At 30.8% G+C, this 16449-nt stretch overlaps 1 protein-coding gene and 1 long non-coding RNA gene across 3 annotated transcripts; both read left to right on the forward strand.

Moving 5' to 3' along the window:
* The first annotated feature begins 2605 nt into the window (after positions 1-2605).
* Positions 2606-4311, forward strand: LOC133677098 (uncharacterized). The gene is made up of 2 exons (XR_009835689.1): positions 2606-3086; positions 3983-4311. It is a non-coding gene; the product is annotated as an uncharacterized LOC133677098 (long non-coding RNA).
* A 3593-nt stretch (positions 4312-7904) lies between these two features.
* Positions 7905-11892, forward strand: LOC133677476 (uncharacterized). 2 transcript variants are annotated; one of them, XM_062099556.1, is made up of 7 exons: positions 7907-8095; positions 8377-8495; positions 8638-8834; positions 8957-9064; positions 9176-10986; positions 11251-11320; positions 11532-11892. In XM_062099556.1, the coding sequence occupies exons 2-7, from the start codon at positions 8399-8401 to the stop codon at positions 11679-11681; spliced, it is 2433 nt and encodes an 810-aa protein (XP_061955540.1). In that variant the 5' UTR covers positions 7907-8095; positions 8377-8398; the 3' UTR covers positions 11682-11892. The 2 variants fall into 2 exon arrangements, with proteins under 2 accessions (XP_061955542.1, XP_061955540.1); XM_062099558.1 differs by lacking the exon at positions 11532-11892 and having other exon boundaries at positions 7905-8095; positions 11211-11268.
* Positions 11893-16449: the final 4557 nt, after the last annotated feature.

Below are 16449 nucleotides of genomic sequence, written 5' to 3' on the forward strand. Positions count from 1 at the left end.
CAATTGATGTCACACTATCCTACAAATAAATTCAATTTTTATAAAGATATTTTGAGCAATCGTGTTCTAGCATTGTTAATTGAGCCAAGCATAACATGTATATATGTCAGTGTGCGAGTAAAATATTCATAGTTCATGCAACATGTTAATTAGCATGCAATTCTTTTCTAATCTTTAAGAATTTAAATGCATTCTCAAGCTAACTTTCAGGAATTTAACTAATTATATTATATTTTAGACACTCCATTTTTACATCATAAACTATTTTTGGGTTACTCCCCAAAATTTATCATTTTTTCATTTGAAAATAAAAATAAAAAATAATAACAAAAAGACTAATATTTTTACAAAAGCAGGCGGAGGAGGATTCAAAATATACAAAAAAAAAATCAAGTTGAAATTTTTTTGACAAATTAGAAGCCTAATCGTACTCCTTTGTACGAAAACAGGAGAAACAATGCAGATTTCATTTTAAATTAAATGATTTTTGAATTAATCTATATAAAAATTAAGCTCATGGACATAATTAGACTTTTAATTGGTCAAATTGATTTAATCATGAGCCAGATTGAGAATTTAATTATGTTTAAGAATTAATTTGGGTTCAATTAAAGGATTTAATTAGGTGCAAGGACTTAATTATACTTTAAATGGATCAAATTAATTTTATTAGGGGTTTAAGCGGTAAAAATTAAGTTTTGAAGCCTAATTTAGGCTTAATTGAGAAGATTAGAATTTTATAAGACCAAATTTAATTCTTACAAAGTCAATTGGTTCAAAATAGGGGTAAAATCACAAGAAAAATAAAGTTTTTGGGTCAATTAAAGGCTAAATTGAAGAAATTCACAGCCAAGGACCTTTATACAAAAGGCACCGCACTATGAGAATAAAATTGGATGAAATTAGAGGTGAAATTGAAGAAAATTAAAAGTTTAATGGTCAATTTGCATAAATTCAAGATCAAAAACAAAAATAAGAAAGGCGTTAAAATCCGAGGCTGAAATTGAAGCTCACCAGGTGCAAAATTGTATAAAATTAAAAATTTGAAATTAATCAGGGGTGAAATTGAGAGAAATCATAAATCGAATGACTAAATTGAACTTTACCAAAACAACGCCATTTTTGTTGGTGTTCATCTTCTTCTTCAATTTTCATTGAAAGGACTGCTCAATGGGGTATTTTTATAGGGGCATTTAATGCTTTATCTCTCCACTAAATTTGACAAAATTTACATGAAAATGATCACTCAATATCTGACTACACCTCGGTATGGTCCTTTCTGATCGATTGACATTACAACGGCTATGGTGCCGGCCTAAAGAGACAAGCTCAAACAACTTTTAATTGTCAAAATTGACAGTTCATTATATACATTTTGAGCTAATGGTTAGGATCCTTAAAGGCTGAATCAAGGGTTGAGATTTGACACCATTAAAGACAAAATATCCCTATTTTACCTCATATAAATCATCTTTTCTCCGGTTCTTTTTTGCCAATTTTATTCTTTCCCTCTCTCTTCGCCTCTTGAACCACCAACAATCTCACCACTGGCATATCCATCACGAGCTGTCAGCACGACTACCATTAGGCCACCCTTGTGTCAAGAGTAGCCTATGTAAATTTCATCTCTCCACCACAAATCCCTTATCCCTCTTGTTTCTGCACCATCAGACCCTCCACTAACATCGCCTCCAGCTTCGCGTTGATGTTCCAACATGATTAGCCATCACCGCTACACCAAGTAACTTACTCCCCTTCCTCGTCCTCATATTACTCCTCCTCCTTTTCTTCTTCTTTCCCGTTTCACCTAGTCACTGCATGCAATTTTGCATAAAGTGGAAATAATTAATGTGGTCGTTGGGCCGGGCTAACAACCATATGGGTTGAACCCGTTTCGGCCATGCCCAAACCCAAAAAAAGGAGGAGGGTTTGTTGAGCCGCCACCAGTTGCCCTAACCCGATTGAGTTGGATTGGACCTGTTTCAACTTGGTCCATATAGCTAGGCCGGGTCTAGCCCACCCTAAAAAAAGAGGTCGAGTCTGTTAGGCCTTTATTGGCCTAACTCGACTTGGTTGGGCCTGACCCAGCTAAATATATTAAATAATAATATAATAATACAATAATATTAAAAAAAAACTTCAAATTTTTCAAAGGGCATTTTAAAATATTTGTGGGTTCCTCGTGCGTTTTTCCAATAATGTTTTATAATATCGGGTTGTAGACGTACACTATAAGACAAAGATCTTGTATTAAGAATATCCGGTTTCCTCCAAAATTTCAAAAAAAAATCAAAAACTAAAAAAACTGAAATGTTTTATTTTCGTGCACATGGACAAATCCTAAAAGTTTTCCAAACATATTCTCTAAAAGATAAAAATTACAACATTTTCATCATGCTTTCTTTAAAAAAAATAAGTATCATAACCAGTTTATGTTTATTAACTAAGGTTTGATTAAAATATCAAAAACTCTTCACCAATCATTTTGTTCATTTTATATTTAAAGTGTTAGAGTTTAGTTATAGACTTTAAAAATATATTAAATTAATTTTTGAGATTGTTTTTACATCTCAAAAAACACTAAAATTTAACATTGTTTTTTAAAATAAATATATTTTAAAACATATCTAAACATAATTAAAAATATAATTCAAAATAAGCTTTACCTACCTTGTACCACCACTATAAATACAAACATTCAAATACCCTTCCATATCCTTATCATCAAATTAGTGATATCATCTCCCCTTTGAACTAAACAATCACTACACAAATAATAAATAACTCCCTCTCTCTCTCTCTCTCTCTCTCTCTCTCTCTCTGAAACCAACCTGTTTTGGGTCTTGACCAAAAAAAGAAAAGCTCAACGACCAGTCAATCGATCTAACTATGCTGCAGTTGTTCTTCGCGGTGGCCTTCTCGGCGGTGCCTTTGACTCTCTACGTTCCGCCCATTCGATCTCTAAACTTATTCGTGGAGACCATGGAGGATGTATTACGCCAGACATCCTTGTACACCGTCAGGGCTTATCCTAGGATTCGTCTTGTGTTTTCTCGTTTCTTTCGCAATCTCTTTAACTTGTCCAGGTAGACTTCGTCTCCGCTCGTTTCACCGTATAATCACTCCCCACCTCACAATTTGTTGCAGCTACCATAGTCCTTTTCTTTTTCTAGTTATTCTTTTTCTATTTCTTTAATCAGTTTTGCTGTTGATGTTGTTGAGTTTGATACTGGAAATCAGGATTTTCTGTGGATGGGAAATAAATTAAATATGGTTATATACTTAGTAATACTTTCGTTTCTCGTTTGCCCATAGAGTTTTGGAACCTGGGAACGTATTTTGTTGCAAGCAATCTTAATTTGATTATATAAATTGTTTTTCCCCCCTCTTAATTAAAAGTCTGAAGTGTATTTTGTTTAATTTTTGTCTAGTTTCTGGAATGGTTTGTTCATACCTGGCCTCAGTAATTAGATTTTTATTAGACGCATTTATGATTGATTAATTGGGATGATTTATGATTAATAAATCCGGAATTGCATTTCCTTTTTTTTTTTTTGTATAAAACCTTAGGTGCGAAATAATTATTCATAAACCTATTCACATGTATCGAAGGGAGTTCCAACTCTCCATGATGTATCTAACTAATTTTTCAAAAAAGAAAAAGATCTCATTTTTAAATAAATGATAAATTCCCATAATAAAAATAAATGAGAGATTTGAGAATGGGACACAGAGAACTTTTAGATTTTGGGAAAATACAGTGGGTGCAGGAATTGATGGGCTAGCGACTGACAATTTTCGACCTTTTTTTGTACTGGAGTTCTATGATTCTTTGAATTATTTTTTTTTAATTTGATGTATCATGTAAAAAATAAATTAAAAAATATTATTTTAATATATTTTTAAATAAAAGTTAAAAAAATAATTTTTTTAAATTAAAAAAAGAAAAAAATTGATGATTTTGTTTCTTAAAACCTTGCAGTGTTACAAACGGTATCTAATTCGGTCCAAGAGGACAGGTGGGGCTGAAAGGGAAATTGCAGCATTCATGTGCTAGGAAACAAGCATCAATAAAAGAAAGAATATAAATCATATATTTGGCACTTTTCTGGATGCGTTTTGTAGTGGTTGGTAAGCAGGGAGGAATATTGCCTGTTTACTGTGAGGCATGTAGTTGGATTTTGTGGCCTCGTATTCTGGGATTTGATCAATCAAAGAGATCTCTTTATGCAAACGAAAAACGAAATGCATGTATTGCAACCTTTAAAGTTTAAAGGGATTACGAGGTCAAGGAGGATGGAGATTTCATGATGATTTGGCTTCTTTGAAAGTATAGTTACGGTTGTTTTTCATAGTGTTTTTTGTTCTAAAATGTATTAAAATAATATTTTTTTTATTTTTATAAAATTATTTTTGAAATCAGCGCATTAAATCCAACACATACAAAAAAATTAATTTTTTTAAAAACACGGGTACAATCCATTTCTAAATCCTCATGAAAATTGGAAGAGGAATAAAAAGGTTTTTTTCTGAAGAAAAACAGGGGGGGGGGTTGTATAAGCTTGGTTTAACTTGTTCAAAGCTCAAACTGCTCCGGGTAAGCAAGTCCAAAATAAATAAAAATAAAGTAAGCGTTTTCTGCAAGCGATTGTGATTCCATTCTGAGGGCATTCTTCTTAATTCTGGCTGGCATGATGATTTTCTGCTCGACAGAAAATTCTCATATGGAACGTTTCAACGCGACGGTGACAATGATGGTCCATACCTAATTTCAACTTCCAGAACGGTTGTTGGTGATATCAATTTGAGGTCTTGTTTCTCCAAACATGCCCAATGAACTTTCAAAGCCAAACTGGTAGCTGCTTTTTTATTTCCTGTGGATTTCTGCCACCGCGAGGATGGTTAGATGCCAAACACTTCTGTTCACCAAGGTAAATATAAATGTATGATCATGGATGACAATGGATATCGTGCTTTGGAAAATAAGGAAAAGAATATTTGCCTTTTAATTAATTATATTGAATTAGGAGACGTACTAGCCATATATAAGATTTTCTACAAGTAGAAAACTAAAAGGCATGAGTGTTATATTAATGGATGGATTGTGCAAAAAATTTTATTTTTTTAATTTGATTTTTAATTTTTTTTTCATATAATTGCATCCCCCAAAAAAAAAAAAGAAAAAAAATTCAAGGCAGTTGAATAAAATTTATTGGATAAGAATGATATTGAAAGATAAGGGATCAATTATTTTTTTTAATTATCAGTTTTTAAAAACTTGTATAAAAAATCAATATAAAAGTGAGTACTTTTAATGTATTGCTCCACCATGTATATAAAATGGAGACTCCCATTAGGGTAATTTCTTCCATGGAAATGGAGCTCAATTGAACAAGGTCAACTACCTCTAATTTGACAAAATTGGATGGCTATTTTACCTCAAACGCAAACTTGAGAATATTTATTAAGTTATTTCTTAACAATATATTTGATTTTAATATATAATAAAAACTCAAGGGGAAGGAAAATTTACGGTGCATGTAGACATATTTTACTATTTACTTTAACTGTGTAATTACATTTTTATCCTTCAAAGAAAATGAATTGTCTTTATGTTGTTAAAGATATTTTGATCTTTTAACGTGGTCTATTACTCATTAAAGAATTTACTAGAAGTATAAGTGTCTCTTTTTTTTTTATATGGCAGAATAACTAAATTACCCTTAAAGTCAAAATTTCTAAAACAGGCTAAGAGGGATATTTTTGTCTTTTCATTTTAAAAATACAGTTAAATGATAGGTTTACTCTTGAAATAAAAAAAATATTACGCCATGTGTACATGGGCCTTTTAGTCTTTTCACTTTGGCTTTGGTAATTATCAAGTTCACCAAAGGCCTTTGGGTTTTTTAAAAGGGATAAAATATTAATTAAATTGAAAAAATTGTTGGCACGCGTGAGGTGTTTATACACTTTGAGAGGCGCGTGCGACGCCTTCCGGTGGTATAAAATGCCCTATCATTGTGTCATTGAAAGCAGTATCACGTCCTCTTAAGACATCTTGTGTCGGCTATGGTGGGGTGATTTATCACTAATCCACCTTTCTTTTTTTTCCTAATCTTTTATATCTCCTCTCCTGAAAATTTTAGGTTTGTCATCTTTATTGTTGATATTTCAGCTTTAATCCTTATTCTTTTGATTTCTAATTTTAGCTTTTGGTCCTTTTGTAAAAGTCTTATTGTTTTCAATTTAGTCATTCAATTCTAATTTGTTATATATTATTTTTATAATGTGGTCCTTATTATTTTGATTTATATTTTTTTTCCTTAGTCATTTTGTAAAAGTTTTATAGGTTTTCAATTTCATCATTCAATCCAAGTTTATGGTGTATTATTTTGTTCAATTTGGTCCTCATTCATATGATTTTTTTTTATCATTTTGTTGAAGTTATTTTTCCTTTTGATTTAACCATCCAATTAAAAATTTGTAGTTGTCCTCTAATTTATTTTTTATTTTGATTTCCACCTTGATTCTTCTAATTACTATTTTTTTTATTTTAAATTTTTTTGTGTAATTGATTTTTTTATATATATAATTTCATCATTCAGTATTTGACTTGATGAGGATTGAGCTTTGTTGTTTTTTCATGTATGTCGTTTCTAGTCTAAAAACCTGGGTCAAAGGTCTGAAAAATTAATGCGGATTGACATTCTTCTGTTTGACTTATTTTCCTTTATGATTTCATTGTCCGGACTTAAAAAAAAATTGTTTTATGGTTTTTTTTAGTTTTTTATCAGGTTATCCCGATCTCATGACCTAGACCACGAGTTTTCTAGATTATCCTAGGTTGACTAACCCTTTATTATTCATGTTACATGTCTATCATACTATCTTAGTTTGACATTGACATTTTTTTATCTCTTTTTTTTATCCAATATCTTATTTTCAATGGTTTTTTTTAGGTTGTCATGATTTTTTTAAAAAATATCTATTTACTATTATTATCTATTTTTTTATCATCTAATTAAATTAAAACCAACTTGTTAAACCCGATGAGCTATAAACCAAATCATTGTTTTTTTCTTTTGGTTTTTTTAAAACATGCTTGCTATACCAAAATATTAGTTTTTACAAATAAAATATGGACACGCTACATTATACGAGACCACGTCTAGTTGTCTATCTTAATAAGTAGGGTTTAGATTTCGTTTATTTTTGCGTTTCAAAAGTGTTTTTGAAAAAAATTTGAATTTTATTTTATTTTTTTCTTTACTTTAAATTAATATTTTTTAGTGATTTTAGATCATTTTGATGCGTTGATGTCAAAAATAATTTTTTAAAAATAAAAAATATTATTTTAATATATTTTCGAGTAAAAAAACCCGCAGTTACAGTCTCAATTTACCGTTTTATCCATGTGGAAGCATTTGTTTATAGAACGAAGGTAGTCTTTTTTCCCCGTATTGTTAGCTAACACTATGAATTCTTTTATGGATAAAAATCGAAAATGAGCAAAATGAACCTCTTTCCACTCGAAGTACTTAAATAAAAATTTATTAATTAAATTATCTTAATATTCAATTATTCATACTATTATCTTGTAAGAGATCAGTCAATGAAAAACGTTAAGCTTCTTATAAAATGATGTTATTTTTATTCAAAAAAACAAAATTTCAACCGAAATATAGATAAAAAAAATCTTGAAACTAGATGAAAGTCTTTAAATGAAAATTTGAAAAAAATAAAAATAAAAATAAAATATGAAAAACTATTTAACAAAAAAATTAAATTTATCTATATAGTACATCTATATTTATAAAAATTAGAAAAATAAGGGGAAATGGGAAGAAAAAATAAGTTAATTCCAGCCGAAGTGAAGGTCGTTTTTTCTATTCCCCAAATAATGGAAGGAAAGAAAAAACGAGAAGCCGAGAATTGAAGTCCTTCTAATAAAACGAAATTAAAAAATTCAATTAAACAAAAGGGAAAGTGATAAGAGACCATAGGAATTCAATTCTCCAAAAATTGGAACTCCATTTCTCGACATGCATACATGACCGTTGGCTTGCGTCTCTGTGATTTAAATTCACTAGAAAAGGTACTTACAAATTACACTCTTTTTAATCCTTCGAATTCTCTCTTATCTCATGTTTGGATCCCGAGAAAATTAACAACTCCCCAAAACAGAAAACAATTTTTTTTTTGAATCCCCCCACAAAATCAAACCTCTTTTTAATAAACCAAACAAACTAATTAGGGTTAACTGCCCCTTTCATCAATCTTTAGTCTGTGCACAAAGTAGGGTTCTCATTCTTTAAATTAACAAACCCTAATTTATGGTGATTTTATTATGTCAAAATTATTGTTTTTTTTTGGTAGGTTTTGAAAAAAAAAGGCTTTGATGGATGACCCATCTAGTTCAGCTACGACCCTCGCGTGGCTTTGGGTGATTGAGTACCTGGCAAGTTTTCGGCAAATAGAGCCCTCGATTTTACATGGTATGCGCGCTGCATTCTCGAATTCATAAATGAGTGTGTAAGGAATTTGTGTTGCGTGTTTTGAAATGAAATGTAATTTACTTGTGCTGTTTTGATTGTTCTTTTGGTGGGGGCTGAGGTGTTTTGTTTTGATTTGTTCCAGAATTGATTGAGGCAGCTCCGGAAATACCTGATGATTTGGGAAAAAACACGAGGGAAATGGTTGCTTTGAGATGCTTAGAGGATTTGTTTTGTCGTAGTGATAATGGAATTGCGAATGATGTTACTTCTAAAGAACTGAAAGTCACGTTTGATTTGTCGGAGAGTTGTGAGGATGTGCTCCAGTCCGTACTGCAAGAGGTGATTCGGTTTACTATTTCTGCTTTCACTTGTAAGCAATTTGGGTTTGAAATCTTATAAAAACGCTTGTTACTCCCGTGGGCCATGATGGTGAATTTTGACATAGATTTCTTGTTTGTTAGACATCAGTATGGGATTTGAATAGGGGTGGACCGGAGCTATTGAAATGGGATATTCACCCTTTCATTATGCATAAAAGAGCTTGCATGCCTAAATGTGCTTTGGAGAAGGTGATTGAGAATTTCTTTATTTTGTTAAGTTTCGATGTTAAACAGAAATGGAGATGATTAATCCTCATTTGCTGATTGGTGATTATTTTTATTTTTTGTTATGAAAACCAGGTGAAAGATGCAATTCTTGAGGGTATTCATCCATATGCTTCATTGAAGGAATATAGTGAACTGGTGAATGCAAATGATAGGGATAATAGAATCACTACAGATTATGGGGACGATGGTGCACCTGTGGGGAGGATAGGTGGGAGTGATACTGATGGACAAATTAACCCTCCTGAAGAAAGTTCCATTCCTTTGCTGCATGAAAATGAGAATGTAGTTGAAGACAATTCATCTATCAGGAAGTTGTTACACTTTGAGAGAGAGAGAAGTGGTTTGGCTAGTCAAAATCTGGCTGGAGACCATGAAGATCAAGGTTGTGTTGATGGTGACCATCTTCAGCCACAAGCCAAGAGGTTCAAGGAAGATGCCTTGCATGGCAATCTGTCCATGGGACAAATTTCTTCGACTCCTCCACCACACAAGGACATGGTAGAAGATTCATTTCAGATGGTGGTTGAGGATTCTGAAAACAGAGATTTTCACTTGGAAAAAGAATCTTCACAGGGAGGACTGGAAGGAAGCATACCTGTAGAGAACGATCATGATGAAGATGTTGGTATTGATAGGCATGGGCATAGTCTTGATGCTGACAATGCATTCCAGCACAATCAGCATGAAATTGCTCATAATGCCAACAAAATGCCACTATCTGGGGATGGACTCCATCAGTATAGCTTTGTGGATGAAATCAACCATGCTGAACCTAGAAAATCAAATGCTGCACCATCTGTGGGAACCTCGGACAGATTATTTGTTAATGGAAACAAAGGCAAATCTGATCATAGTGGTCAACAAAAACCATCAAATAGTGTATCCTCAAATGGACTTCACAGGAATACTGATGCTGATGAAAGAGAAGCTGGCACAGACCATCTATCTGAAAAAGATGAGTCAAATGAGAGTGACGAGTATGAGCAGGAGAGGGTTGATGTTGGTTTGAGGAAGAGTCATTTTCTGAGTTCTCAATACATGTTAAGTCATGATTCTCTGGCAGAAGCTAACTGGACAGATCAAAATCTTTGCATAAAATGCTGTAAAGATGGTCAGTTGTTGGTTTGTGGTGCTGGTAGTTGCTCATTGGTGATTCATGAGAACTGTTTAGTTTTCTCACCACATTTTGATGAGAGGGGAGACTTTTACTGTCCTTTCTGTGCATATTCTCTTGCTATTTCGGAGTACCTTGAAGCTAAGAAAAAAGCCTATTCAGCGAGGAAGGAACTAAAGTTATTTATTGAAACGAGACAGCAGTATCGGTCAAACAAGCATACTCAAAGACTACTTAGCAAAAGACATGGCAGCTCAAGACAGAATGAAGATAAGGATCTGCTTAATAAATTTCTTGATTATGAGAATTTGGCTGGAGAAAAACGCAAACAATCAAATAATCGAGGTCAGATATCTGAAGGTAATGACAATCAATTTCAGAAAGGAAAAGGGAAGAAGAAGCAAGTGGAGCCTTTGGCATCATGTATTGGTGTTAATTCGCTATGTAGAGAAGAAGAGCCTGATGTAAATGTTAGGACTAATCATATATCTACGGTAGAAAAGGAAGGGGAGGAGGTGGTTCAAGAGAACTCACCTGGAACCGAACTTGACATAAATCAACACCAAGTTAGTGTTGATCCTAAATACAGTGTTGATAGTCATTTGTGTAAAGAAAAAGAGACTGTCTCTGGAAGCCAGAGAACAGATGGTCGAAGACAGAAAGCTGTTTGTGCCATCAGCAGCGATGGAGGAGAAACCTCTGGTGACGAAGATGACAAGTCAATAAGTACTAATTACTTCATAAGATTCCGAAAGAGAGAGAGACAATAGTAAGTTTACAGTTATTCAAAGTGTTATGCAGGTGGTTATAGTACACCTCTGAATGCCATTTCCAGAATTAAAACAGTTTTTCCTTTTATAGTATACTACCTTCAAAAAATCTGACTATGCTATATCAACTTCTATTATTATTCTTTTGTCGTGTGTGAATTTGGGTAAATCACTTTGCTCCCTTGTTAAACCCCATCCTTATTAATTTGACATTTGATTGCAGTGGCAATTGTAGTTGACCAAAATGTTATTCTGATCTGCAGTACCCCTGCAATGCCTCAGTCGAGGCGAAAAAAGGTTCCGTGGACAGCCCATGAGGAGGAGATACTCAAGGTATTTGTTTACTGCGTATATGCTTCTGACACCAATATTTATTTCAATTGTATGCTCACCGGTAAATGCATTTATACATATTTAAGAGAGATTTTCTTGGTTGTGCATTCTAAATCTGTTTTCTTTCACAAGCTAAAATCATATAGTTTTGGCTTTTAGCTCTTCATTGTGATCTATCAGGCTCTAATTTCTTGCTCTTTTACTGTTAAAGGAGGGAGTGCAGAAATTTGCAAGTGACGGGAAATATCCCTGGAAGGACATTTTGGAGTATGGTAGTTCTGTATTTTCGAATGGCCGAACAACAATAGACCTCAAGGATAAATGGAGGAACATGTGCAAATTAAGCCCTAAATCCAAGTAAGAATTTGCCAGCCTCGTCAGTTTGCGTATATGGATGTGTTCTTATATTTGGGTCTGGTCAGCTTTACTTTTTCAGCAGGATGCATTCTGATTGTCAAAGAAACTGTTGTATATTAAGTTTACACTTGACACCTTGTTATTTTCTGTATAGTGTATACTAGTTATCAAAACTTTGACGGTCTATGAAATGGATCTCCCTTTTTCTCTTGTTACTGTATTGGTGACACGCTATTTTGTAGTTCAGAATTTTTTTTACATGAAAAAAATACCTTGCCGTTGCTGATGTTTTTTTTTTTTTTTGAGAAAAGATTGATTTGATATGACCTCGTCGATTTAATAAGTTTAAAAAATTCAGGATGACCAGTAAAATTATAGTTTGATTCAAAATAAATATTTAAGATGATATTTTTTATAAATATTAAGACGACAATATATTGAATCGATTTGGGTCAAATTTGGTTAATTTGTTAATCTGTATATCGGGCTATGAGACTATGATAATCTGATAGAAAATAAATTAAAATAAATTATGAATTTCAAGTTTTAATGAACCCAATTTGAATGAAATAAAAAAAAATCAATTAAAAATTAAATAAAAAAGTAACTTGAGTTAATTCAGGTCAACTTGTTAAAATTACGACTTAGGTTATGAGATTGAGATAATCTAATAAAAAATAAATTGAAATAAATTATAAAACTCAATATCTAATAAATATAATGTTGAAAGATGTAATTGAAATTGAAAAATTAATTAAGAAAGGAGCATAAAAAAATAACTTGAGTTAACTTATTAAACTTATGATCTAAATCATGGAATGAAAATCACTTCTTAGAAAGCAAACAAAAAAATATTTGTGAAGTCTAATTCTTTATCAATCTAATGTTGAATATATATATATATATTAGAAAAAGAGAAAAAAAAACTTGAGTTATCCAGTCACACTTGTAGTCTGAGTCAGATTGAGATAATTTCATAAAAAGTTAATTGAAAAAAATTATAAAATCTAATCCCCAATAATTCTAATATTAAATGATGAAATTACATTAAAAAAACATAGATTTGAGGAAAAAAACCAAAGGAAAGGGAAAAAATATTATTAAAGGGAATTGTATTTTTTAAAAGGGGTATAGTAAAATTCACTCCTCTTTGTATCAAGTTTACACTCGAGACTTTGTTCTTTTATTTTAACGTAAAAATGGATGCTCAAGAGATGATAATGTTTTGAAAGAAAAAAGAAAAACTCTTTACTTGAGCCATTAACTTAACTGAATCCAATAAAATTGTGTAATCTAATAATTTGATTTAGGAAGTAGACAACAACAACAAATGAACCGTAAAAAATCATTTGGAAATAATTAACTAAAAAAAATGAGTTGTCAATATCATATTTGAGAAGAGAAGAAAAAAACATGTTGAAGACTCACCGTCATTCCACTATGGACATCACCCACCACTAAAAGAGTTCACAAAGATTGTTCAAACCTCACTATAAAAGGTTGTATGATGACATTATAAGAAGTCTCATAGGTCACCAAAGAAACGATCTAGAAAAGCAAAACGAACAAAACATAATGAAGTGAGTTTCTCATGTCTATATTCAATCAATCAATTCTATTTAATTTAAGAATAAGATTTATTTTTAAAAAATAAATTAAAAAAACAACAAATAAAAAAAGAATAAAACAAAGGAAATAGAAAGTAGATGAAAAAAAGGAGCGCAATCTTCAATTAAATAAAAAGCAGATTATATAATATTAATTATAAGAATAGTGATTAAATTTGACAAATAAAAAAATTAAACGATAATAAAATTAAAATTAAAATTTAATTTTATAAATTATTTTAAATAAAATAAATAGTAAATAACATAACAGGACTAAACAAAAAAAATTTAAATAAGAAGAAAATGGTCATAGGAGGTTCATTTTGTGCCCTTGCTGTCAGGTCATGGTGGCACCACCTAGACGAGTTTTGATTATAGCTTTGGATCACTTTGACAGAATCTCCATGAAATGAGGCTCAAAAAACATATTTTTCGTCTTTTACTCCAGTATTTATTTATTTATTTATTTATTTTTATATTTACAAGTCAGTGCGATTTCTCATATCTCCGTATCTGTTATGTTTTAAGTACGGTTTAACACGATTTCTTTCCTTTTAAAAAATGTTCCATGCTAAAAAAACTCATGTGTGTTTATCATTATGTAATTGAATGAAAAACAATTTTTAATAATTTTTTTATTAAATCTAATGACATGATTGGTCCAAAAAAAAAACTCTTATGTGTTTTTATCATCATGTAATTAAATGAAAAATAATTTTTAGTATAAAAATTTTATTGAATATCATGAATTTGCTTAGTTAACTTAAGTTTCTTAGGTTTTTTTTTTTCCAGATAAGTGCTATTTTTATAATTTTCATCATTCAACATTAAGTTAATTAAGCATTAAGCTTTTCACTTTTTTTTCTAAGATTATCCTCATGTCTCTTGCATGTTAGTATATATTAACTCAATGTGTTTCCATCTTAATATTAAATTAAAATAGCATTTCAATACATGGTTAAAATATTTTTTTCTAGGAGACACGTTACCAATACATTGATTTTTTATTGCATTTTTTTTTTGCTTTGACCTATGGTGTAGCATAGGCCAATGTACTAGTTGATCATGTTTTAAAATCCAAGATATATAAATAAAAAATTATTTAGTGTTTGTGATAGAGGTTAATTAATATGATCAAGTATTTAGATTTTTTCTTCTTAATCTAAGAAACTCTAAACTTATGATAGAAGCTTGAGTACTTGCAAAAATAGTTCCAATTGAAGAGACTTAAATACTCTCCGTTGATAAAGTCAATATATTTATGAGAAAGATATTAAATGACTTAGAAAAATAAATTACTTAAAAAAAACTTTAAATTTAAGGAACAATGATATTTGTTTTTTAGTTTTAAATTGATTAATACTATGAAATCTATATATTTTTATCTTAAGAGCAAAAAAAACTCGTGTTTTTATCATCATGTAATTAAATGAAAAACAATTTTTAATATAAAATTTTTATTGAATATCATAAATTTGCTTAGTTAACTTAAGTTTACTTAGGTTTTTTTTTTCTAGATACGTGCTATTTTTATAATTTTCATTCTTCAACATTAAATTAATTAAGTATTAAGCTTTTCACTTCTTTTTTTTAAGATTATCCTCATGTCTCTTGCATGTCAGTATATATTAACCCAATGTATTTCCATCTTAATATTAAATTAAAATAACATTCAATACATGGTATTTTTTTTTTCTAGGAGACACACTACCAATACATAGATTTTTAATTGCATTTTATTTTTTTTTGCTTTGACCCATGGTGTAACATAGGCCAATGTACTAGTTGATAATGTTTTAAAATCTAAGATATATAAATAAAAAATTATTTAGTGTTTGTGATAGAGGTTAATTAATATGATCAAGTATTTGGATTTTTTCTTCTGGATCTAAGAAACTCTAGACTTATGATAGAAGCTTGAGTACTTGCAAAAATAGTTCCAATCGAAGAGACTTAAATACCTTCCGCTGATAAAATCAATATATTTATGAGAAAGATATTAAATGACTTAGAAAAATATATTACTTAAAAAAACTTTAAATTTAAGGAACAATGATATTTGTTTTTTAGTTTTAAATTGATTAATGCTATGAAATCTATATATTTTTATCTTAAGAGCAAAAATTTAGATTTTTTTCCTGGATGTGAACCTTGTCATTTTTAAAGAAGAGAATGACTGAAAAGCCTTATGCTTTCAGTGATATTAATAGAAAATAAATATCTTTTACATATCATTAACGAGATAGTAAGTATAATAAATCTCTTAATAGACCTTGTATAGACCTATGAGTATAAATATGATGGTTTATTATATCTTTTATACTTTTATTGTAGAGAATCGTCCACGGTCAAACATTTAGCCTTAGAACTTAAACATTATCAAATATGTCAAATCCACATTACTTTGGGCTGAGTTAAGTACTAAACTTAGGTTTTTTGGGTTTGATATGTTCGCTAAATGCAATTTTACTTTGAGTTTAATTGACTTTTAAATCCAAGTATTTTATTTCTGTCATGTTTACAAAACCCATTTTATTTAAAATAATTTTTATTTATAAAAATCTTTTTGTAAAAAATAACTCATCAATACTCATCTCAACTTAGCATACAAATTTGCTAGAGTTGAACATCGTACGTTTAAATCAGATTCATGTCCCACGAAAAGGTTATCACTAGCCTGGTCCCCAACCACTAACAGCTAACAGATCTGACCTCGTTAATGAGAACTCCTCAATCAAAAAATACATAATTAAATTTGCTCGATCATTACTAAATCATGGTAACTATCATTCAAGCATTCACTAATGACAGTTAGTGGAGCAAGGTGATGAGCACAATCTACTATTACTCACGTGACATGTCTTGGTAATTTGCAGGCCTGCTAGGTACAGTATACTCAAGTAATTAACCCAGGGAGAGAGAAAGGAAGGGTGGAGAGAGCATTGGCATGGGATAAAGATGAGAGTCTCGGGAATCAGGTCGTCAATGGCAGGACAACATGTGAAATAGGGCTCGTGAAAATGAAAAATGTTGAGGTGAGTTTCCTCAAGTAAAGATTCAATTCATGTAGAAACACTAGTATAGAATCCAAGGCAAAGGAAGTCAGAGAGCGATCGCTTTGCAAGTTGGGTTTTATTGCAAGAATCACTTCATTTCATTACTCCA

The sequence above is a fragment of the Populus nigra genome, chromosome 17, assembly GCF_951802175.1.
Source record: "Populus nigra chromosome 17, ddPopNigr1.1, whole genome shotgun sequence".
Lineage (NCBI taxonomy): Eukaryota > Viridiplantae > Streptophyta > Magnoliopsida > Malpighiales > Salicaceae > Populus > Populus nigra.